Genomic DNA, 23,419 nt, shown 5'->3' with positions numbered 1-23,419 from the left:
CACTTTATCGCCGCGGCCTCCATTCTCCACTGAGCAGAGATTTGCTCTGGCACAGCTTGGCACTTGGATGGCTGCCGTCCCGCTGCCAGCCGGGCTCGGGCGGTGGCATGGGGACACATGAGCCATGGGCAGCAGCGCTGGGGTGCCGAAGGAGCTGGGCTGAGCCCCCACCTTGCAGCGTGGGTTGGTTTTGCCTTGCAGATACCCGTGGGCACAGGGACACCCCCCCGGTGAAGCCCCTGGGTTTGCATCCCCCCTCCCCGGTTTCGCCCCTGGCAAGAGCAATCCTTTCGCTCCGGTAAACTACTTCCGCGATAACCTGCGGGTGGGGGGGGGCTGGGGGAGCCGGCTGCTCCCGGGCAGGCGCCGCGCTGATGAGCGGCGGCTCGTTAATTACCTCGGCTGCGGCTTTAAGAGCGGCGGGGGGGCGGGCTGCCGGGGGGGGCGGGCTGCATAGGGGCCGGGCCGGGCTGTCCCCCCCCGCCCCCCCCGCCCGGCTGGCAGCGGGCGCGGCTGTTTACAGGTCCGGCAGTTGCCTCGGACTGCAAAGAACAGTAAGTGGTTCCCCGCTCCCCCCTTTGCGAGCCGCAAAGCTGGTGGGTGCCGGGGACGGGACGGGGCTCTGCGGGCAGCGGCCCTGGGGGGCGAGGGGCGGGCAGCCGCCCCTGGGAGGGCACGGGAGCCCCCCCCCTCCCCGCCCCGCTGCCGTCCGTGGCCGCCTCCTCTCACCCACGGCCCGAGTTTCTCAGCCCTCCGCGGTGCTCGGAGCTGGAGCCGTGACTGGGACCCCCGGAGCCCTTCGTCCCTCGGCGCATCCCTGAGCCGAGGCTCGGGGGGCGCAGCGGGGTCACCCCGGCTCTGCGGGGCCGCCTGCGCTCCGCGGCTTGGCCGTGGCGGGCTGCCGCACCCGAGCCGGGGACAAACCCCATTCCCCGCCTTGTTTGGGCCCCCCTCTGCTGTGACAAGGGACAGCCCCAAGCCCGACCCCCAAAACTGTGAGCGAGGTCAGCTCCTCTAGCAGAAGGCTGCTCATGCCAGCACCCCATCCTGAGCGGTGAGGCGGGGGGGTGCTGGGTACCCCTGCCTGCCTTGTATGGAGCATCCCGGGCTGGGGAGGGATGCAGGGAGGGAGGCTGTGGGGTTTCCCTCCCCAGGGCAGGTCTTCCTCGCTGGCAGGACTTAAACCTACTCACAGGCTTAGTGAGCTGGAAATTCCCTGTCACTGCAAATGCAAGGAGAAGTGCCAAAGCAGAGGCTCAGAAGCAGTCTTCTTCCGCTGGCAAGGGGGGGTTGCTTGGCAATAGCTGGAAAAAGCCCTGGAGAAAGTTAAAGGAGGAAATCCAGCCACTTAAGCATTTTGTTCTTATGGGTTTTGACAGCCAATTTTTTTCCCCTTTAGTTAATAGCTCTCAGAGCCTGCCTCTCACTCCCATCCCATCCCTCTGCTCTTTGGGAGCTGCAGCAGCTTCGCAGGTGATCAGAAAATGAACCCGTCTGCCCTCTCCAGATTTATCGTTATTAATATATGCTGCTTTCCCAGAGAGCAGGCTGAGAAAGCAACACAGGGTGTTTGCTCCTCTAAGGCACCAAGAAGGTGAAAGAGAAACCCAGTGGTCTCCGTGGTTGCGGTCTGTGAGGCTGGGTCTCTGATGCAGGTTTCTCTTGTGGGACTGAAGCCACTTTGTGACTTTCCCAGGACTTATTGCCCCACTCCTGAGTGGAAGGTTCCTGCAAAAATCCACTTTCTTCAAGATTTGGGGGAGAAGCAGGAGGTGTGTGTGTGTTGTGACACCCATGGGTTGGTGTCACCTGTGCCAGTGTTGGGTCTGGGCAAGCTGGTGGAGAAGGTGTGGGGCAGCCGGGGGCTGCTGTGCCCCTGCACTCCACATCTGCAGCAGCACTGCTGGGGCAGACCCGGCTGCAGAGATGGGGATCTCGTCTCTGCACAGCTGGAACCAGGAAACTGCTGCAGCTGATGCTGGGCACATTTCTGTCTCTTTAATTAAAAGGGTTTAAATGATAGAGAGGAGGGAGCAGCGTGAGGTAGGTGATCAGGTGATCACTGGAAGTGCTGGTTATTGCCACATGAACCTGTTTGGCTGCCCTGGTGTACCTGGAGTTACAGGGCCTGGCTGGGGGATCCGTGGCTTGGGGGCTGCGTCTCCCATGGCCCTTTGGGCTTCAGGAGTGGCGCCGCTCCCCAGGGATTTCCCTCTGCTCCTCTCCCCTGGGTGATATCCCAGGGGGTGGCAGGGGGCTGGGGCAGGCGAGAGGCTCCAAGCACCCTGAGAAGCTGCAGCAGCGAGGGTGGCGGTGGGCAGCCGTGGCTGCAGCCAGTTGGGAGCAGCCTGGTGGGCTGGAAACGCAGCGTCAGAGACCTGGCTGCTAAATATAGTTCCTGGACATGATCAAAGAAGGCAGGGCCCCTGCGCGCTCCCGCTCCCTTGCCTCCTCTCATTTCCCCTGCCTTGAGCTCTGAAGAGGAAGATCTCTCCTTTCTCCGGCTGTTTGGCCTGTGCTGGAGCAGGTGGCTGCTCTTATGGTGGAGATTTTCACCTGAAGCAAAGGGGGAACCTTTTGGGGCATGACGAGCTCACAGGGTGACAGCAAGGAGGGTGCAGGGGGTTCATGCATGCATGTGGCATTTCTGGGATGTTGGGTCAGGCTGGGATCTGCCAGCCTTGCTTGTTGGGTTTTTCTCTTCTGCTGCAGCTTTTTGAGAAAGAATAAGGAGTGCATATGCTGGGAGCCAGGAGGGTGTTTTCTGGGGCTTCTCTCCCAAAAATCTGTTTATTACCCTCTGCTTGCATCGCTCAGTGAAAGTGTTGGGACCTTGTGGCCCCAGAGCACTTCTCAAAGCCCTGGGATGTGGCAAAGGGGAAGCTGAGGCACAGGGCAATTGTGCGCCCTGAGCAGCTGCAAAGCCCCAGATAGTGTCTGCGTCCCATGTCCTGCTCCTGCTGCCAGATGCCCCCAGGAGCAGCGAGAGCTGGGGACTGGGACCATCCTCAGTGCCAGTCTCCTTGTGGAGGAGAGCCAAGCTGGCACTGACCTGGAGGAGCTGACGTGTGCTTTACCTTCCCCTCTGGGACGATGGTTCAGCATTTGGCAGCTCTGCTCAGGGCAAAGTCCATCATGTTCAGCTTGATGTGGATGATGGATGGAGGACATGAGTGCCGGATTGGGTGGGGAATGGGGTATGGCCCTGGGGAATACCGTGGTGGATGTATCTGCAGAAAGAGTTTAGTGCTTAGCTTTTCCTGTGTAACCTGGAATATTATCACAAAAAAGTGTGTTTTGTTTTTAGAAAACCCCATTTTTCCGTGAAGGTTTATGAACACAAAAATGTGCTCCCAGCCCTCAAAAAAACCTTTACTTCTGGATGGAAAATAATTTTTTTTCCGGTAGGTTTTGGGGTATACTGAACAACTTTTCTCACGCAAGTGTGCTGAACTATTGTCCTGTCCTTGCTGTCAGTTGAGACAACAGGGGCTAAGCTCATGCTTTGCTCCCAGGACACACAGGAATTTTCTCTTTTCTCACCCTACTGGGCAGGAGTTCCCACCTGCAGTGGCCCCACACCCTTGCCCTTACCAGCTGGGCTTAGTGGGACACCCCATTCTCTGGGACAACCCCGACGGTGTCTGTCTTTCGGGTTGTTTCTGCCTGTATTGTAGCTGTCTTACAGCACGTGGTGTCCCTGTGCGGGTGCCAGTTTGCAAGAGATGCTTGCTACCACTTTCACTCAGCTTTCTTTTCCTCTGTGTGAAACCCCAGGGTGTGCAAGCAATCTGAGCAAGTCAACTGAAAAGATGTGGCCACTTTGGGGACTGGACCTGAACCGAGCCCGCTGTGACCTGCTCTTCACAGAAGCCATCAATCAAAGGATGCAGGTTCCCAACAGGCTGAAGGTAGCAGACAGCCTCAGCCCTGTGGACGAGGAGCCAGTGACAGAGGATGGCTCCCCTTCCTTTCAGATGCACATCCCTGATAGGATTTCTCTTGCAGGTAATGTCCTGGGTTGTCTTTTGGGGTGGCTGAAGGTTGGTGGGGTGCTACAACATCCTAGGGAGTACAATCCCTTTATGAAGCCCCCAGTGTTCTGCTTTGCAAGAGAAGAGGATAGGGGCAGATATTGTAGTCACCTTTCTTCTAGAAGGTAGCCCAGGATGGTGAAGAGATGCCTGGGGAGAGGTGGGCAAAGGTGGCCAACAGAAGGCAGGAGGGTTTTTAGTTCCAAAAGGTGAGGAGAAAATATAGAGGCATCTCATTCCACATCTCTTAGAGTTCCCTTTTGGCCTTTGATAGGCTCCCTGCTTTGGGATGCAGAGACATATGGCCCTGTCTCTTTGAAAAACAGCTCCGAAGCTTCACTTTCCTGGAGCAGTGTGTCTGGTTGCTTTCCAGTCCGTGTCTCTCTGGGCTGTCCCGCTGCTCACACCTGCAGGACATGGCTTTTGATGTACATCTAAGTGCTAGACATAGGATTGGCTCCCCTGCATGGGTGGTTCCCTCTTCTCTCCTGTCCTGAGGGCATTCAGGTCGGCTTAATTCTTCCCTGTCTTCTCTCTGTAGAAACAGATGCTGGTTTGAGGCCCAACCTGCAGAAGAAGGTCCCCTCTGTTGTGGTGCACATGTCCCCGGATGCCTCTGGGCAGCCCACCCACCTCGAGGAGCTCCCTTTTCTGCATGTAGCCAACAGATCAAGCTCCCAGAAACGCAAACGATTGGTACTGTATTGAGAGTGGACAGGGTTGCCTGTGGTGGGAAAGGGGAGCAACCCCAGCATTGGGTTTCTCCAGAGGTCTGTTATCATGCCAGGCCAGAATTCACCCTCCAGAGTGCTGCCTTCCCTAGGAGGTTCTAGGAGCAAGGGGGTAGGGGTGGTGGGATCTCTTTCGGTCCCATAACCAAGATACACCTGCATGCTGGGGCATCGATTCAGCCAGCTCTCCTACTGCGTTTTGCAAGCAGGAGTTAGACTGGGGTAGGTGCAGTCCCCCTATAACCTCTTTCTGCTGCTTTTGAAGTCCCTTTCATCCACTTTTTCTCATGGATGAAGTACGAGGTGGAGCTGTTTCATCATTGCAGCATAAAGGGTGCTGGTGTTAGAGTTGAAAGCAGATTTTTAACTTTGTGTGAAGCTAATTTTAAGAGAGGCCCCTGACATGGGCAGCAAAGGCTGGTTTTGGGTGCTGGAGCTGCCGGTCTGCCTTCTCAAGTGCTTTCACCTTGCTTGGATTCAGGAGCTGTTCCCGGATGCGTTAGGTTCAGGATCTCTGATCTGAATAGAGATCATATCAGCAGGCTCCTTGCTGGTGACCCTCGCCCTGCTCCAAGCACGTCTCCTCACCCGCTCCAGCATCAGGTCACCAGCTTCGGGGCTCATGTAATGCTCCCACCACTGACTGCTTTCCCCATGCTGATGGGCTCCTGACACTGCAGATCACACAGGGCACCGAGCTGGTCTCACCCTGTGCCAGGTCTCTGAGCTAATGGGGTTATATTTGGTGCCAACAGGGCCACCACAGCAGCAGGTCACGGCGGGAGAGGACTCCAAATGACTGTGCCCAGCTGGCCTTGCACAGCCCAGGCCAGCACCACGAGCGGTGAGCACAAACCCAGAACTGTCTGGGGCGGGTGGGGATCAGCATCTCCTGTCATCTGTGCTGCTTTGATGCTCTCTGGTGTTGATGCCCCGAGGTGGGGTGTATCCAGATTGGGGCAAGACAACGCCTGGCAAGTCCTACTCTTGCAGAAGAGGAACGTGATTTCCAGTGTCAGAGGGGTTTGTGTGAGGCAGCATTAAAGGCGCTGCATTGGCTCCCAGGGTGATATGGCAGAGTGCTGCAGGCTACGGGCAGGTGACCACTGGCAAAGGAGGCACCAGGGCTTAAGTGGGTTTCTGCAAGCGTTGTTGAAACCTGTGGTACCTTGCGGACAGGGTGGGCTAAGAGCACACACTTGCTTTTCAGCTGTTTGAGTGTAGCTTGTGAGCAGTAGCGTGGTGATAGTGATCCTCTGCTCATGGCCTTGGTCTCCAGAGTCTTCCCAGTGGATAAATTGTCTCTAAAGTAATCCCACAGCAGAGCCACCGTTCTCCCTAGAAGCCTACAGTTGTCCTGGGTGGCAGGAAAGCTGCCACCTTCAACCCCCGTGAGAGCAGCTGGTAAAGCTCTGGTTATCACAGAGCCACGGTTGGCTTTGGAGGAGTTGGGCAACTGCCTCTGAGCCTGGGGGCCACTGGAGGGGTTCTCCCACCTGGTAACACAGTGGTCTGGGTGCTGATGGCATTGTCCAAAGGTGCTTGGAGCTGCTGAAGGGATAAAGGGCACTGCCAAACGCCAGGCTATGCCTGTGTTGTACGAGGCTAGGAAATAACAGGCATGATTCTGTTGTGCACCCCAGGCTGGATGCGTGCCCCCCGCCTGTGCGCAGTGCCCCTCTCCCTGTCCTTACGGAGATGGGCAGGATCTACTCCATGCAGAACATCTTCAGGACCATGTACCTCCTGGGCCAGGTGCTCTTCCACCGTGTCTGGGACTCTCTGCAAGGCTCAGTGCCATCCAGGTGACTTCGGCTTCTGTTGAGCCACCTCCCTGTCATTCTGCAGGGACTTGCCTTTGCCTCGCTACGGCGTGAGCCAGGCACGAGCTCTGTGACCCGCAGGCTGCGCAGTGCAGGAGCAGGCTGCACGCCTGTCCCAGGCTCTCGCTCTCGCCTGTCCTGTCCAGCAGCTCTGGGTGCCTGGCCCAGGAGTGCTTGGTGCAGCCAGCCTGGGTGCATCCTGCTAACCCAGCCCAGCTGGTTTCTCCTGCTTAGCTTAACACCGGTCCCCTGGGCACCCTGAGGGGTCTAACACCGTCTGTGATGTTGCTGGGATCTCAGCTGCTCTTCACTGCTAAGCAAGTGCTAATTTTTATGCATGCCTTGATAGCTCGATGGAGAGAAATGTGTGAAGGGAATCAAAATCTAGAAAAGACAGCCTGACCCAGGTCCTGTCCCTGAGACACCTTCTCCTTCAGGCTCCCAGTACCCTTGGCTGTGTCTTGGTTGATCTTAATTAACATTTTCCACGAACTGACTCCACCAAGACACTCATCTTGTAGCTGATGCCGCTGGCCTGGGGCCAGTATGGCCACGTGCTCACTGGAGCAGGTATGCAATGAACTTGAGCCTCTCCAGATGTGCTGGAGCAACTATCTCTACCGTGCCCTTATGTGTGCAAGTGGAGTCAATTTAACACATTCAAAGACAACTTATAGCCTTAAGGTGTCCCCACTGCTCAAAGGCTGCCGAGTACCTGGAGGAACATCCACATACTTCTAATTCTCCTTGAGCAAAGCCTCCAGGCAGAAAGGGAGGAGAGTGAGCATCCATCTTCGGTTCCCTCAGTGGCACATCCTACCTTCCCTCCCCAGCTGGCAGCAGAGCTGGCTTCTGCCTGTGGTGTCCCTGCTGTTAACCATAGTAGGCTGACTGTCTTCAGCTAGCGGGTTTTTTTGTTTTTTTTTAATTATTTTCTTGTAGTGAAGCCTGGACATGCTAGCAGGTCTGGTTAGTGGCTATGTAAGACCTTCTCCCATCAGCAGCAGAGGAGGTTTAGGCCACGGTACCATGAGAGGTGGTAGCTTGTGGAGCTGCTGTAATGCAGTGGGGTGAGTCCTGGGCCTCTCCCCAGGTCTCCATCTCCCTTTGAAGCCAGCCACCTTGCAGTGCCTCTTCTTGGTACTTCAGATGCATATAGTATCTCTTCAACAGGGCAACTTCGTACCCCTATGCAACAATAAAAATTAAAAAAATCACTGAGCTGACTTTTTTTTGTCCTGAAATTTTAGTAAAGAAAGTATGATCTAGGACAGAGACTGGAATATTTGCCTGACCGTGACCTCTTGAAGGGTATGAATCATTGGAAGGTAATTTCTAGCCTGTACTCTAAGGGGTGTTCACCTGCATCAACAGATTTTTCAGTCAAAAGCTGCAGGATATGTCCTTTTTTAATGGCTCTGTGCTGGGGGAAATTGGATTTTCTTTCTGTTGTTACTTTCATTTTACACTGCAGCTGCTCTGCGTGGAGGTATTATCTCGCAAATGTATTTTCAGTGAGAGATTCACTGAATCTCCCCATGCTGTTCTGGCTTGTCTTCAGCGAGATCAACGTCATGTTGCAAACAGGAATAAATACCCTCTCCTTCCCCAAGGTCTCCGAAGGAGCCGTGTCAGACACCGATTAACCCATACGGTGTCAGCGAGTGCCTGTGTGAGTTGTCTGTGTGCAGAGGGGAGTTTTGGTTATAGAAGAACCGATGTAGGGCTGGGCTATGATGATAGGAACAACAGACCGAATGGGGCAATTTTTATTTTTCTCACTGTAGCTCAGCGCTGTGGGCCCTGCAGCAAGGCTGCATCTCTAGGGGATGCCCTGGAGATCTGTGGTCTGTGTTGCCTCTGCCAGTGCAGCAGCTAATCCCGATGGTGGCCTCTGTGTTTCCAGGGATCGAAGAAAGTGGTGCATGCTTGGGTTGCTTGTTTACATTTCAAGTTGTGGGTAAAATCTGCTATAAGAGCAAGAAGCGATACCTTTTTTGTTGGTGGGTTGGGGAAAGTGAGTTTGTGGTATCTGGAGAATACTGGAGAGGAACAAAACCTTGTCTCGGCAAACACAGGACCCTTTTCTGCTGGCTGATGCACTTGCTCAGATAGTTCCCCCCAGCTGATGGCCGCCTCCCAGCAGCGGGATGCTCACCTGCTGGTGTAAATGAGATCATCCCTCCATTTCGGCATTGGCCCTGTGATACGTATTTACCTGACTGGCTCTAAAGGTGATTTATCCAACCCTCAATGAATTCCTCTGACTATAGAGAATGGATACTCGGTAAATATGTTTTCTCTCTGTTGGACCTCTAAAGAAATACAAGCATGCGTTTTCCCTGTTTTCTGTCATGGCATGTGCTGTATGTTTTGTTGTCATCACTGTGTGACGCATGGTGGAGGGGTGTAATTATGCATGATGGGGGGTTAAGAAGAGATGAGTAGATGCTGTGCAGATGCTTTTTCCTCTCTCCTGACGCTGCATCGAGGCAGCACATCCTGGGCACGCACGCGCTGCCTGCATGGCTCAGCTCCCGGTGGCAGTGCCGCGGGTGCGGGAAGGCAGCTGCACCTCTCGAGCAGTATTTGTCAGCCTGCATCTGTTTTTCTTCCCCAGCTCCCAGGAGGCTGGCCCAGCTCCAGAGAGCGCCTTGGAGGAGGTCGGGGTGGCTGAGATGGCAGCAATGAGGAAGCAGGTGAGATGGGGGTGAAGGGCTGGAAATGTTTCCTGGGAAAGCCACAGGAGGGTGGGTGAGTAGGCTCCAGGGGTCTGTTGCTCAGGCTGGTGTTGCCAAGCCTAGTCCTGGCTGATGCTGCAGGTGGAGAAGCAGGGGAGAACTTATATGTGTGTTGACCCATCAAGCCCCTACCCTGCGGGGCTGTAGGGCTTCACCTGCTGGCAATAAAGGGCTCACATGCTCTTCTAATGGGAAGGATCTTTTCCTGAAGCATCTTCTCAGGACCTGAGGTAGTGCTTCTAGTTCTCCCACGCAAGATAGCTGCTGCTCTAGAAAAGGAGGACCTGAAGGAGATGGCAGCTCCCTTCCCTCCATCCCTTGCTGTCCCATGTCTCTAGGATGCAGCCAGTGTCCTTCCTGCACTTTGCTGCAGGCTGACAGCAGTCCCGCTGTTTCTCTTGCAGTTGATGAAGATCTCAGGGAGGCTCCGTGTGTTGGAGGAGCAGTGCAATGCCTGGCGGCAGAAGGAGGCCCTGGTCTACTCTGTGATGATCTCCGCCTGCCTCATCAACACGTGGCTCTGGCTGAGGAGATGACTTTCCATGCCCTGACCTCCCCTGCCCAACCCTGGCAGGGTGGGTGAGGGCAGGGAGAGGATCCTTGCTCATGTACTTGCAAACAGTAAAAATATGTTTCTTAGCAACTTGACCTGCTTTTTGCACTGTAGGCCCTTGGGGATCTGTGTCCTTTAGGCCCCGCTTACAGTGAAGGTGCCATCTGTCCCCATGCTCTAGCACTGGAGGTGGGTGAGGGAAATGGTGGAGCTGGACCTTGTGCCACAGCAGCTAGAGACGTGTATCAGGGAGAGGTGGTGTACAAGGAGTATGTCCCAGCAATCAGAGTCCCAGGGCTGGGCTGTGGCTGGAAATGCTGTGTGTACTCCAGCAACCGCCTTATATGTTTGATGGGGTGAGTGCCTGCGTGGGAAGCTGCTGTGAAGAGCCCGGGTCTCACAAGAAACTGGTGGCTGCTACGGAGGTGTCTGTCCTGTGGAAAGCAATGGGAGACCCTCTGGCCCTTGGGCTTTCTTCCAGATGAGATGAAAACCCAAGGTTGGGTATTTGCAGACATGGGGTCCTGTTAAGTCCTAGACTGTGGTGGGCCCAGTTCCCTGACCACATCCTGACTTGGACAACTCAATTCTGACCCCATAAAAATCCTCAGCCAACTGGTGTGGTCTGTTCCATATCCTCAACCCCAAAAGCTTCTGCAGAGTAGTTGATTTAAACTGCTGGTGGGTTCTTTCTTCCTTGCACAACTGCTCTTAGGTGGAGGTGGTACTGCCAGTTCTCCCATGCCTTAGCCCCTGCTATGGAGGTATGGAGCTGGAAGAGCCAGGAGCCCCCATCCCTGCAGCTGCTGCTGTGCCACTGTCTCCTCGGCTCCCATCCTGCTCGAGGCTGTTCAGCAGCAGATTTGCAAATGTTCAGATCCAAAGTGACTGTAAGAGCATTGCTGAGGTCTGGTCTTATCTGAGAGCTTGGCTCTTTCCCAGAGAGATTTAAATAGGAAACCTCCCCACAGTGACTCTCCAGATTATAAGACCTTGTACCAACAGTGATAGCACCAGACAGGCCATGGAAAATTGCCCACTTGGGCAGCAGTAGATATTTGTTACGTTGCCAGTGCCAGAGGGCAGGATTGCTCCCAGGTCTGCTGCCAAGCTGTAACTTCAGTGATGGTGCAAGAACTCAGGTGAGGGGAATTCTTGGCCCAGATGCTCTTTAGCTAAAAACAAGCCCAATTCAACAGCTTTGCCATTTCTTCCGTTCTGTGGAGTTTAGGTAATTCTTGGATCCGAGGTGCCTTTGAGATGCTTTTGGTAGTTCACCCAGAACCTCTGCTGGAGTTGTGCCTGCAGGCTCAGGGGCAGGTTTTGGCATGGCTTAACAGGACCTCTCTGTTCCACCTATAAATAATTGTAGCTGGATCTACAGGTCACCCAGATATCCCAAGAGCTTATTTATAGACATGGATGCTTGGGTGTTTTCTGCCTGCAACCGCATCAAGCATCAGTGACTGTAAATCTGGCAGCTGGACATTGACTAATAAGTAACTGTCCCACAAGTAATTGCAGGTCTGAACCTGTGGCTGATAGCTTCGCTGAGGAGAGCACTGACATTTATTGTAGACCAGGATGGTGTGGTGGACTTGGTGTGCTGTGGCAGGGTGTGTGTAAGGGGTGGGAGCACTGGTGCAAGGGGGGGGGGTCCTGTGGCTTGTGGCTCAGGGATGTGGTCAGGGTTACCAGCGGTCCTTACACAACAGGTCTGTATAAGGGCGCTGCTGCTGGGTGACTCATGCCAGGAAAGCAGGTAAATCATTTGGCTGTTTTTTCTTGTCTGAGAGCTGCAAACATGTTTTGGAGGAAGCTTGTGGTGTTTTGTTGTTGGGTTTATTATTATTATTATTATTATTATTATTATTATTTTGAGCTGTATTTTAGGGTAAAAAGGGCTGACCCATTGGGGGTCACACCACCTTCAAGTGTGGATTGAAGATGTTTGGAGGGGGGGGTGATCAAACTGTATGTATTCTCACAGCTTAATTATTGGCAGGTTGAAGAGGATACAATATGATTTTTATGTAAAGCATAAATCCTGGTATAAATCTGGACACACTGACCTATAAAATGCATATTTTAATAAACTCCGTGTGTTCTGGATGTGTTTCTTCTATGAATTGTGGAGTCTTATCCTGGTATCCCAATGGATGAGGACAGGTAAGGTTTATTCCCTTGGCAGTGGGACTCTGACCTGGTGCTGTATATCTCAGCCATGCATGCTTATTTAATCAGCCACTGGATTTCTGACATCACTAGAGCTACAGGCTGTTTGGCCCACTGGTGTAAAACATGCATGCTAGCTGCTCTGGCTGGGGGGATCTGGAGGAGAATTTCTGGTTAATGCTGTCCCTGTTGCGGTTCTATGCTTTTATTTATTTTCTTTCTCTCTTCCCTGCCTCCTCCTCCTCCTGGCTCTTCTTTGTCCCAGGGCATCATGTGTGGCAGGGCTGGGTGTCTCCTAGGGTCACTGCCACAACGACGTGGAAAACAAAGTGTCTTGGTGCACTACGGTGGTTGAGGGAGCAGCTCCTGGAGTTCCCGTGTCGCTTTTGAAGGCAGCTGCAGGCAGGGAGCAAAAGGAGAGCTGGCAGGGAGACACGTGCTGCTGCTGGTCCTGGTCTGTGAGCTGTCCCCAATGCTGCGGTGTGTGGTGTGGGGACAAGAGCAGGGTGATGCATCCCTTGCTGATGGGTGCTCACCGGGGAAGCACCCGCTGCCACTGCCAGCAGCCCTGGCCAAGGCTGCAAAAATTCTATTTCTTCCTGCAGGCTCCCTGCTGTCCAGGTTTTCAGTGAGATCAGAACAGGTGGGATTTAAGGCTTTGAGAGAAGGAAAGGTGAACCTTTGATAGCGAAGGGACTCCTGGTGCTGGTGCTTTCAGATCAGCCCTGCACGTGGTACAGAACTCCATGTGCACATTAGGGACTGATCCAGCCTCAGCCACTGCTGGAGGAAGGGGGTAAAAATTAACCTCTTCCTTCTTGCCTTGAGGATGCAAAACTTTTTGCTAACTCGTTATTAGAATGGCTTTGTGAACAAAACACAAGCACAGAAACTGGTGAAAGATGCATTTCATGATCATCTTCAAACTCTGCAGCTCTCTTCACCGGCACTCCAGAGTGGCAGCCCACTGGGCCTCCTCCCTGAACGTGAGAAGAGGTAACTGGATGGGAGGGTGTTAAAATGTGGCTGCTTCTGCAAATTTCCCATCATAGCAGTAGCTGTGGTGCAGCCTGTGAAGCAGGGAAATAGTCTCCAGCTTTGTTTTCCCTGGGGCAGAGGGCTGGGAGGGGAGCAGAAGCAGATGGCCCTGGAGGCAATCCCAGCGCATACCCTTGTGTTCGGGGACCTGAACCTGGCTGTACCTGTCCCTGGGTGGGCAGTGACCCTTCCCAACGTGTGCTGGGGACTCAAGAGCCACTGGACCTAGAGCTGCTCAGGATGGCTGAGATCTCCAGCCATGGTCTGCCTTGAGAGATGTCTAGGGTCCCTCTGGTTACCCAGGAGGTGGCAGGGGGAGAAGGGGATTCATGGGTAGGGAAATGGAGCATCCCTGAGCAGCACATTTTCCTCCTCCTCTTTCATCCCCCAGACACAAAGCTGGCTGCTATTAACTCCTCTGAAGTGCGCCTTGCTGTTCAGGGCATCGAGGATGCTCAGGGGATGGGCGTGCTGTAGTGACGAGATGCACACGCGTGTGTGCATCCTCCCTGTGTGCTGCGGAGGCCCCTCTGCCACTGCCAGCGCGCTGCCTGGCCACCTGCCTGCTTCTCTGCTTGGGCAGGGACGAAGGGCAGGAGGGCAGGCCGGTCCGCTTGTGCTAGCTTTGCTTTGCAGCTCAACACACCTTGTGAAAGCCTGACTGCTCTGGAGACAGCCCAGGAGGCTCCTGGGGAGGGACGCTCCCCAGCCACCCCTCTAGCCTGCGCTAGGCAGCAGCCAAGTGTTGAAGGCTTCGGGGGACGCCAGGCTCGTAAGTGGACAGTGGTGGCTTCTTGGCAGCGGCTCCGCTGCCCCAGGGAGGTGGCTCTCCCGGGTGTGTGTGGCTGTCCCTGTGCATGCAGCGTGGATGTAGTCTTTGTGCATGTTGGCAGAGGTGTACGAGGTGTTGCCTTCCCCCAAGCAGAGCCCTGGCCGTGGGCTGCACCATGGGAGAGCACAAGCGTGCTTTTGCCTTATCCATGCATTGTGGGTATAGAGAGCGTCCTGTGCCCTGGGGGAAGCAGGCAGGGTGGCCAGGGTGGGAATACGTGGTCTAGGGAGGGCTGAGCAATGCCTGTGTGCCTTTGTGTCTGTGCATGTCAAGTCTGTGTGCCTGTCAGGTGCTTTTGCACGGTGTGGTCTGTACTAGGGTGCAGCAGAAGTGAGGGCTGCATGTGGTGCTGGGGCTGGGCAATCCCCATGGGCACCTCTGGCTTTTTAGATAAACAAACCCCAGTTAAATCCCACACTTAACAGCTTCACAGCAAGCACCACGTATTAATGCTGGGTCTTGTCTGCTGCTTTTTGAAGCCAGTTAGTAGCTCCTGCCAGCAAGAAGCTCAGCAAGGCTCTTTTTAAATAGCAAACCTTTATTTCCAGAGCAGAAATTTCTGCAGTGATGAGAGGTGGAGCTTGCTGGGCAGACCACCAGCAGGTTGCAGTGCCCTGGAGAAGGAGGGCGGTTGCTTGGGTGCAAATGCCCTCGTACATGCAAAGTCTACCCCGTGCTGCTGCATGACAGCTTCTCCCTGCCCGGGCTGGCCTTGCATTTGCGTTCCTTATGAGACTATTTTCTTGTCCTTGGGCAGGCAGTGGTGCTGAGAGCTTGTTATGGCACAGCTGGCTGGGGATGCTGTTGTCCCAGCAATGGCCGAGGAGCCTGAATGATGAGGAGAGCATCTTTCATGAGCCATGGGCAGATGTGGGATCTATCGGGGAGGGTGAAATGCTCTGCAAGACTCTTAATACAGCATCAGTGATGGCTGGTGGTGGAAAACATGGGGTGGGCGCATCCCATAGAGTTTGAACCTCTCTTCCCATGCTGTGCTGTATCTCTCAGTTCAGACCACATAATGTGTCCTGCACGGCTCTTCCTGTGGCTGTCTTCTGCTCTTTGCAGGTCTCTGGGGCAGGGTGTGTGCCTGTGGTCTCCACACATGGAGGATGATGGCCAAGAGTAATGCTCTGCACAGCTCACCAGCCAACTGCCACCCCTGCCCATCCACCCAAGCCCAAGTGGAGGGTGACACAGAGAGGATGCAGCTCAGCACCAGGAGGTCAGGCTGGTTCCTGGTTTGGGTGAGGGAGGCAGTAGTGGGGCAGGGGAGGGGAGGGTCATCTCTGTGTGTCTGCCGAGACCTGGTGTGGGCAGGGCTGCGATGCCAAACCTCAGCTGCCTGCTTCCTCCAGTTTGTCTGGCTGTGGGCAAGTGCCTCGATGGCATGGTATGGCTGTGACCCCCTCTTTTCCTCGCTGCAGAACCTGCTTGACTCAGGATGACACCTCCTCAGAGCTGTGGAGAGAAGCTCCCCTGGATGGCAGGGAGCAGCCGGCTGCCTCTGCTTTCCAAGGCAGGGGAGCTTTGGCCAGGTACCTGCACATGCTGCTGGCCCAGGGTGAGCCTGAGCCCTTTGTGCCTGGCTTTGACACTGGGGACTTGTGTGGGGTCAGGATCCCCTCCTGCTGCATGGCATACAGGGGTTGCAGGGACTGGCATCTGTGAATGCTGCTCTGCTTGCCTCAGTGCCCACGAAGAGGGCTGTGGGAGGGGGCAGCTTCATCACCTCTGGGGCCCTGGGACGGCTCACTCCTTTCCCTCACAGGCAGTTTCACCCTGCCCCAGTCACCCACACATTCCTCATGTCCCTGCAGGCACGGCCGCAGGATTGGGGAAGAAGCTGTGAGACTCTGCCAGGGTGGGCTCTTTTGCTTGTATATTCTTGGTCCCACACCACCACTACAAGGGGGGGGGGGGGAAAGGAAATGTTTGGGCTTGAAAGGGAGTTGTGAGAGTTGTCTTCTCATCTGTAGCCCCTCTGCCTGCTCTCAAGCTTTTGCTTTCTCTTTGCTCTGCAGACACCTCCTGATTCTGCCTCTCTTCCCAATCCAGGATAGTCCGGCTGGTGCTGGTGCTGAGGAACTGGGCCAGCAAGAGCTTGCAGGAGGAGCAGCAAAGGCCAGACCCCTTCCTTGAGCGCTTCCAGGGTCCTGAGCTCCAGACAGTGGCTGCAGGTGCTGGTAATGGTCTAGAGGACGAGGAGACCGAAGAGGAAAACAAAAAGTAGGGTCCCTTTCCTGTGCCCCCAGCTGTCCTTGGCTGGAGATCAGCTGTGCGTGGTGCTAGGGGGCTCCTGGCAGTGATGGCTAATGGAGGTAGATGGGGATGGAAAAGAGGGAGGTAGGATGCAGTGGTGGGAAGAGTCCTCCCTGGCCTCTCCAGCCCTTGTCCTGGCAGCCAGCCTGGCTTTGCCGGGTGTTGTGCAGGCACATAGGATCTGGTAGTCTGTCCCTACGGAAAAGACCTGGCCTGTGCCTCACCAGTGCGGTTTTCTCTCCCCTGGTAGGTAACACACATTGTGTGGCTCGTGGCAGCTAGCAGACCTCCCCGTTTTCACAGCAGTTCAGCACTAGGGCTGGTGTTTGGAGGCAGCCCTGGGTCTGTGAAGAGATGTACCTTCAGCCTGTGCATACGAGGAGCTGGGGTCAAGCCAAGGGGTGTGGAGTTGCCACCCAGGAGACCACAGCAAGCACAAACACTTGGGATTTGCCAGTCTCATTCGTAATCTGCAGGATGAAGGGAGATGCAGGAGTGTGTTTGCTGCCCATGCCCCCCCAGTTGCAGACGCTGTGACAGCAGCATTCTGGAAAGGCTCTTTCAAATCCAGCCCTTTCATCTCCTCAGCTCACACTCTGGGTGAAAAGCAATAACCTGGCTTTTTTTCTGCTGGCTAATGAAAGGGCAAAGCTCACAGACTACTCTGGACCCTACCATTATACCTGGTAATTAAAACACTAAGGAAATAATTGTTTTCTGTAGAGGAAAAATATCTGAGCCTTGTATCTGGGTCTTTACTAGTCATAGAAAAAAGCATTCTGCCCTGCGAGGTTAAGGGGAGCTTGTTAATTACCGGGGGCGGCTGAGGTGTGCTGTGAAAGGGCTGCTCGGTGCCACCGGGTTCCTGGGGAGATGGTAGTAACTTCTGCTGTTTTCTAGGTCCTCACCTCCACAGGTAAGAAAGGACCCAGGTCTGGTAATTGCAAACGTGAGCTGCTGTTAACAGCCCTGGGAGACTCCATGGTTGCAGGCTTGGATGCAAAGCCTTGGGGAAGAGATAATTATTCCCTCTTCCTGGGTTAACCCAGAGCCCTGGTTTTCCAACCCTGACCCTGCTGTCAGTGTGATGTCAGTAAATCTGGCCACCTGCCATGGGCAGCACTGGTGTTTTAAAGCTAAAATTACCAATGTGATTAACATTGTTATTAAGGTTATTAGTGCTTGCAGATGTTACAAGGGTACTGGCTAGCCGCAGGTGGGTCGGTGCTGTATGTGCCAGGGAGCAAAGAGTCCCTTTCTCAAAAAAACATTGAAATCCCACTTTCTGAGCAAAAGATAAACGCTTCTAGTGGGAAGGTTGGACCATCTCTTTGTCTATGGCTGTGATCAGAGTGAGTGCGGAGGACCACTGCTGGCTTTGCGCCGCATGCAAGTCCCTACGTTCTGGCCACCATGGGTGCTGCTGCCTGTGCTGCTGGGGAAGGAGACTTCAAGGCAGAGGTTCTGCTTTAGAAGCTGTCAGAAGCAGTGGGGGTCGGCATGGGGAATCTGTTGGCAAGTGGGTTGTTTTTCTCCTGTCACTGGAGAGAGTTTTCCACGTTCAAAATCTGGAAGTGGGAGAGGGAGTTTTGCCCCACCAGGCTGCAGCAGCTCGGTCTATCAGCCCTGCTACACAGTTTCTCTTCCCTGGCTTCTCCAGTGAGATCTGGGGACTGGAATGCGCACATCTTATCTCGGAGTCCCAAGACGAGCAGGATCAAACACTTGGGAGCAGTTCAAAGGCTGGACCCAGCACTGAGCAGGCAGCTGCGAGCAGCATGGTGACTGCAGCCATGCAATGCCAGCTGCCCCCTGGGTCTCTGTGCTGGGGCCTGGGCATCCCCTCCTGGTGTTCCTGCTGATCTGCAGCACACTTTCCTTCCTGCTCTAATTAATCTCTTAAGATCTGTCTGGCACCAATCCATACCTCATCTGCAAGAGGCAATGTCATGTAACAAGAAGTTTTCTGATCGCAGTCTTGCATACATCTGTTTCTGGCTCTGCCACTGGGGTGCTGTGTGCACGTAGGCCACCTGCTTTGCCTTACCATCCTACAGTTTCCTCTTCTGGTACATTACTGAGCTCAGTTTAAGGGATAAAGGAGCTTAGATGGCGATGGGTATTTTTGCTCAGTGCTGCTGGGTTTGGTTTTAGCTTCCAGACTGACACTCAAGCTGCAGCTATGTTTGAGCCAGTCTAGTGCAAGGGATGAAGGATACGGCTGGGATGGTTCCTTTCAACCCTATTTTCTATGTTTAGCCCTTTTTTCATACATTGCTAGCTCTGGCTTCTCTCTGTTTCCAGGAAGAAATGGCAGATCTTTGTGGTGGACCCTGCAGGGGACTGGTATTACCGTTGGCTGGTTGTCATTGCAGTTCCTGTCCTCTATAACTGGTGCTTGCTCATAGCCAGGTGAGCTGGGAGGTTGTAGGGTCCCTGTCTCCTCTAATCCTCCTACTCACCTGGTTGCCGTGGCTCTGCCAGGGTCAGACAACTGACAACTGGTGGTGTTGGGGCTGGTGGGAACCTAAAGGAAAGGAATCCCTCCTATCATTGTGACTTCTGCGGTGCAAAGGCAGAGCATCCATCTGGAAAGGACCATGATTTCAGGGTCAAGCTGCAAGGTGCATTAGGGAGGTCATTTCAGGATGTTGCTTTACCTAGGTCCAGGGAGGGCAGACTTTTCAGAGAAGGGAGTTTTAATTTCTAGGAGAAAAGGGGCAAGTGGCTAAGCTCTGTTGCAAAGTTAGGAGCCTCAGAATCGGCTAGCTGTAACAGCTGGAGATGGTATGGAGATTTGTTGGTTTCACCACCCTATTTTATGACCTTCCACCAGGGCTTGCTTCAGTGACCTGCAAAAAACCTATGTTGTCCTCTGGCTGGTGTTAGACTACATCTCAGACTGTATCTACGTTGGGGACATAGTGATACACCTGCACACGGGTAAGCATGCTGGCTTGTGAGTTGCTTTGCTTTAATCCCTAAAAGTGGAGATGAGCTGCAAGGGAGAGACTTAATCTGCACCTCCAGTAGAAGGGGGGTTTTGTCTACCTTGGCACTCACTACTACGAAGCGGTCTGCAGAGAAGGAATCTAATTAAAAGATCTGAGAAATGGAGTAAGTTTCAGATTGAAAGATTAATCATCCCAGCTTTCAACTTCAGCTTTGAATAATTGTACAAAATTACTTGTGTTACTATTAGTATTCGGGTGTAGTTGAAGGTCTGTGTGTCTGATTTTGCATCAGTTCAGCTACTGAATTATCTACATGGGAAAAGGCAGAATTTAAAGTTCTAGGAATGCAGCATGTGGCTGTATGTTTTCTGTCAGAACTGCAATAATTCATGATCTGGAGGATGAAAACCTTTGTGTCCCCCTTTCTTTGTGGCAACAGACTAAATCCCTAAGTGGTATCTTTCGGTGGCTTTTGCTTGAGTAGGGGCAAAAGCTTGTAAACTGAGTAGATCAGGTAGAACTGGTAATATTTGGATGACCCTGTGTATATATGCACACATGTGCATGGCATGCCATAAAACGTTTCTCAGAAGTGCTTACAAAGCCTGCAGAAGAGCTGAACATAAGCCAAGCTAACTTTGTCATTTGCTTCCCTGTTAGGTTTCTTGGAGCAGGGCCTCCTGGTTAAGGACCTGAAGAAGTTACGGGATAACTACATCTACACCTTACAATTCAAGCTGGATGTTCTCTCCATCTTGCCCACAGACCTGGCATACTTTGCTGTGGGATTGCACTGCCCTGAATTGCGTTTCAACAGACTGCTGCACTTCTCCCGCATGTTTGAGTTCTTTGATAGGACTGAGACCAGAACCAGCCACCCCAACATCTTCCGCATTAGCAATTTGGTTCTTTACATCCTGGTCATCATCCACTGGAATGCCTGCATTTATTATGCCATTTCCAAGGCCATAGGCTTTGGAGAGGACACCTGGGTCTATCCCAACATCACAGACCCTGAATATGGGTATCTGACCCGGGAGTATGTCTACTGTCTCTACTGGTCTACGTTGACTTTGACTACCATCGGAGAGACCCCTCCCCCTGTGCGTGATGAAGAGTACCTCTTCGTGATCTTTGATTTTCTCATCGGTGTCCTCATCTTTGCCACCATTGTGGGGAATGTGGGATCCATGATATCCAACATGAATGCCACCAGGGCAGAATTCCAGGCAAAAATTGATGCCATCAAACACTACATGCAGTTTCGCAAGGTGAGCAAAGACATGGAAACCAAAGTCATCAAGTGGTTTGACTACCTGTGGACCAACAAGAAAGCAGTGGATGAACGGGAAGTCCTCAAGAATCTCCCTGATAAGTTAAGGGCAGAGATTGCCATCAACGTTCACCTGGAGACACTGAAGAAGGTGAGGATTTTCCAGGACTGTGAGGCAGGTCTACTGGTGGAGCTGGTGCTGAAGCTTCACCCTCAGGTGTTCAGCCCAGGGGATTACGTTTGCCGGAAAGGAGACATTGGGAAAGAGATGTACATTATCAAGGAGGGGAAGCTGGCTGTGGTGGCAGATGATGGAATAACACAGTATGCTTTGCTCACTGCAGGAGGCTGCTTTGGTGAGATCAGCATCATCAACATTAAAGGTAGCAAAATGGGCAACAGGCGTACAGCCAACATCCGTAGCCTGGGCTACTCTGATCTCTTCTGCCTGTCAAAGGAAGATCTTATGGAAGCTGTCACAGAGTATCCTGATGCCAAAAAGGTCTTGGAGGAGCGTGGCCGGGAGATCCTGATCAAGGAAGGTCTGCTGGATGAGTCAGCTGCAGAGGCAAGTGCAGAAGGGAAGAGCGTGGAGGAGAAGCTGGACAGGCTGGCCTTGAACCTGGACACACTGCACGCCCGCTTTGGCCGGCTTCTGACAGAATACAACAATGCCCAGATGAAGCTCAAGCAGCGCATCACTCTTCTAGAGTCCAAGATGAGGCAGCAGGATTTGGAGGACTTCTTCTCTGATAGCTCAGACAGTTCGCTTGAGGATAAGGAGAAAGCTTTACCTGGTGGGATGAAATGAGAGGGTGCAGAGGCCAGCTAGGTGATGTCTGGTCTTGTGCTGAGACAGTGTTTGCTATTTCACAAGGCAGATCCTGTGGCTGCCTTGGCAGGGACTTCTCTCAGGTCCTTAGCATTGCTGCTGCCACTGCTTTGATGGCAGCTTCTGAAATGGCTCCAAATCAGGTGATTGTCCCAGCTCTTCTTCTGGCCTGTCCCTGTTCTCATTGCCTTGGTCTGAGATCTTGGACTTGGATCACTAAAAAGAGGACAATGGCTAATGCCACTGCTAACATTTCCTTCCAGCTTCTGCAAAAGTTCTGTGCCCATCACGCCTCTTTCCTCCTAGTTGCCTTAATAGAAGGTGGGACGTGAACCTTACGGGGAGGGATACCTGGACACGCTGGCCTCCCATCTATGTTGGAGAGATGCAGAGTCATGGTGGACAGAGCCTGCCATGTGCCACCTACCCATCCGTACAGGGACCAAGGAGGAGACAGGCTTTGGAAGATGCCGGATCCCTCGCAGATAACAAAACCACCCCAATGAGAGGCACCAAAACTCAAGCCACATATTTAACAAATGTATTTTTGGTTCAGCCTTTATAACTCATTTTAAGTAAACGGTCTCCACTGACTGTCTGCAGACACCCAGCCTGCACCAAGAGACTCCTTACTTGCAAGATACCAACACTCAACTAAGACAGCCCAGTCTTTGCCTCTTATGTCTGCAGATGGAGAGGCTTGTCTGGGTCATTGTCACTACCTAGGTCACCTCTACTGTCCACACTGAGGCTGGAAATCTAGCTGCAAGGGCAGGCAGCTGCTGTCCTCCTGCCTGCCTCTCTTCTCCCTTCTGCTCTGTTTGATGTTGTCAGATGGCACCTGGTGTGGGTGGCTCAGTACCCTGAGCACTGCACCTTCCTGGGGGATGGTCCCCAAGCCCTCCCACTGCAGAGGCAGCATGATTTCCATTTGGGCTACTGTATTTGTCATCTGAGACATCCATACAGAGGTAAAGACCATGGCTCACTGGCCCGACAGCACCTGTTGTGCTATGTGCAGAAGAAAGACAGTAGCTGTCCCTCTCCTCTACCTAATGACAGCCAGATGTGCCAGGAAGGGTTTGACTGAAATGACACATTTTTAAGGAACAGAGCAGTGGTGGGACCCAACTGTGCCTGTATTTGCTTTGCTGTGGGTAGCTCGGAGAGAATACAGAACACATTTATTTTCTTAGGCAGGAGGTTTTCTTGTACTCAGTAGGAGTTTTGGGGCTTTGCCGGCCAGTTGCCTTCTGAAGGAGAAATGAATGGCAGAGCCACGGGGACACGTGTGCAAGGGTGAAACTGTGGCACCATCACACGCGCCACAAAGCTCTGTGGGCTCCGCAGTGTCAGCAGCTGCTTGGTGAGGGGTGCTGTGCAGGGAAGGCACCAATACCCTGCAAGCAACGGCAGCCTCAGCACAAGCAATAATCCCACCCATGCCTAATGGTGCTGTGCAGGTGCTGGCACTGGGGGATGCAACCTTATTTCTTGCTTCTGTTGCATAGCTTGCTCTGATCTGTGGGTAGGTATCTGGGACCTCCTGCTCCCAGCCACTGGGTCTGTGGGCTGGGCTGGGGCTGGTTTACAAGGAGAATGTTTGTTGGAGAAGGGAATTTTGGAGAAACTTCATGTTCTGGGTCAAATTCAGCCAATAGTGTGGCTAAAATAATGGGATGACGCGTAGACAGGTATCAACTGAGGAAGGTTCGTGGTGGAAAACTGAAGGGATTTGCTTTTTCCTTTCTTCTCCCTCCAAAGTAAGACTGCCTCTCTTCATTTTGTATGGGAATTTTCCATTTAAAAATAATGGCCTTGCTTTTTGGGATTGGTGGGAGAGGGAAGGTTAAATCACCAAATTTAGAATCTAGGGTAAGATAAAAAGTTTGTCACCTCTAAATTTAGGATTTTCGTTCGTTTGTTTGTAGGGCTAGGACGATTTTGGCTGAGTGTGAGGTGGTTTCCGTTTTTTCCTGCGACACCCGGAGCCCCGGCTCCCCGCTTTCCCCGTTCCCGTGGTTTGTGGCTCCGGAAGGTGCCGCTCGCCCCGCCCGCACAGGGCACGGCCCGGGCGCCAGCCCCGCTCCGCCGGGCGGGCACGGGCGGCCGCGCTGCGGGAAGGGGGCCGCGAGGGGGCGCTGTGAGCCGCGGAACGGCCGCGCACCCCC

The 23,419-nt window shown here is 53.5% G+C and overlaps 2 protein-coding genes across 6 annotated transcripts; both read left to right on the top strand.

The window, feature by feature from the left end:
* Positions 1-15: 15 nt before the first annotated feature.
* FATE1 (fetal and adult testis expressed 1) lies at positions 16-11,994 on the top strand. 5 transcript variants are annotated; one of them, XM_040614329.1, is made up of 8 exons: positions 476-554; positions 3,308-3,404; positions 3,778-4,008; positions 4,576-4,730; positions 5,521-5,609; positions 6,409-6,570; positions 9,209-9,287; positions 9,734-11,994. In XM_040614329.1, exons 2-8 carry the CDS (start codon positions 3,383-3,385, stop codon positions 9,863-9,865), a joined length of 870 nt encoding a protein of 289 aa, XP_040470263.1. In that variant the 5' UTR covers positions 476-554; positions 3,308-3,382; the 3' UTR covers positions 9,866-11,994. The 5 variants fall into 5 exon arrangements, with proteins under 5 accessions (XP_040470262.1, XP_040470266.1, XP_040470265.1 ...); XM_040614328.1 differs by lacking the exons at positions 476-554; positions 3,308-3,404 and adding an exon at positions 16-183; XM_040614331.1 differs by lacking the exons at positions 476-554; positions 3,308-3,404 and adding an exon at positions 190-298.
* Positions 11,995-12,859: 865 nt separating this feature from the next.
* On the top strand, positions 12,860-22,443 carry CNGA2 (cyclic nucleotide gated channel subunit alpha 2). Its single transcript, XM_040614335.1, has 6 exons — positions 12,860-15,152; positions 15,355-15,465; positions 15,986-16,156; positions 18,494-18,601; positions 19,026-19,132; positions 19,804-22,443. The coding sequence occupies exons 1-6, from the start codon at positions 15,040-15,042 to the stop codon at positions 21,225-21,227; spliced, it is 2,034 nt and encodes a 677-aa protein (XP_040470269.1). The 5' UTR covers positions 12,860-15,039; the 3' UTR covers positions 21,228-22,443.
* Positions 22,444-23,419: the final 976 nt, after the last annotated feature.

This window comes from Falco naumanni, chromosome 14 (genome assembly GCF_017639655.2).
Source record: "Falco naumanni isolate bFalNau1 chromosome 14, bFalNau1.pat, whole genome shotgun sequence".
Classification (NCBI taxonomy): Eukaryota; Metazoa; Chordata; class Aves; order Falconiformes; family Falconidae; genus Falco; species Falco naumanni.
Note: the sequence above shows the minus strand (reverse complement) of the source record. Positions and strands in the feature narration are given on the sequence as shown.

Coding starts and splice junctions, on each gene's coding strand:
- FATE1 (XM_040614328.1), top strand. CDS start 108: ATGGGGACACATGAGCCATGGGCAGCAGCGCTGGGGTGCCGAAGGAGC. Junction 5,610..6,408: donor CCAGGCCAGCACCACGAGCG/GTGAGCACAAAC, acceptor TGTGCACCCCAG/GCTGGATGCGTGCCCCCCGC. Junction 9,288..9,733: donor TGGCAGCAATGAGGAAGCAG/GTGAGATGGGGG, acceptor TTTCTCTTGCAG/TTGATGAAGATCTCAGGGAG.
- CNGA2 (XM_040614335.1), top strand. CDS start 15,040: ATGATGGCCAAGAGTAATGCTCTGCACAGCTCACCAGCCAACTGCCAC. Junction 15,153..15,354: donor ATGCAGCTCAGCACCAGGAG/GTCAGGCTGGTT, acceptor TCCTCGCTGCAG/AACCTGCTTGACTCAGGATG. Junction 15,466..15,985: donor GGCAGGGGAGCTTTGGCCAG/GTACCTGCACAT, acceptor TTCCCAATCCAG/GATAGTCCGGCTGGTGCTGG.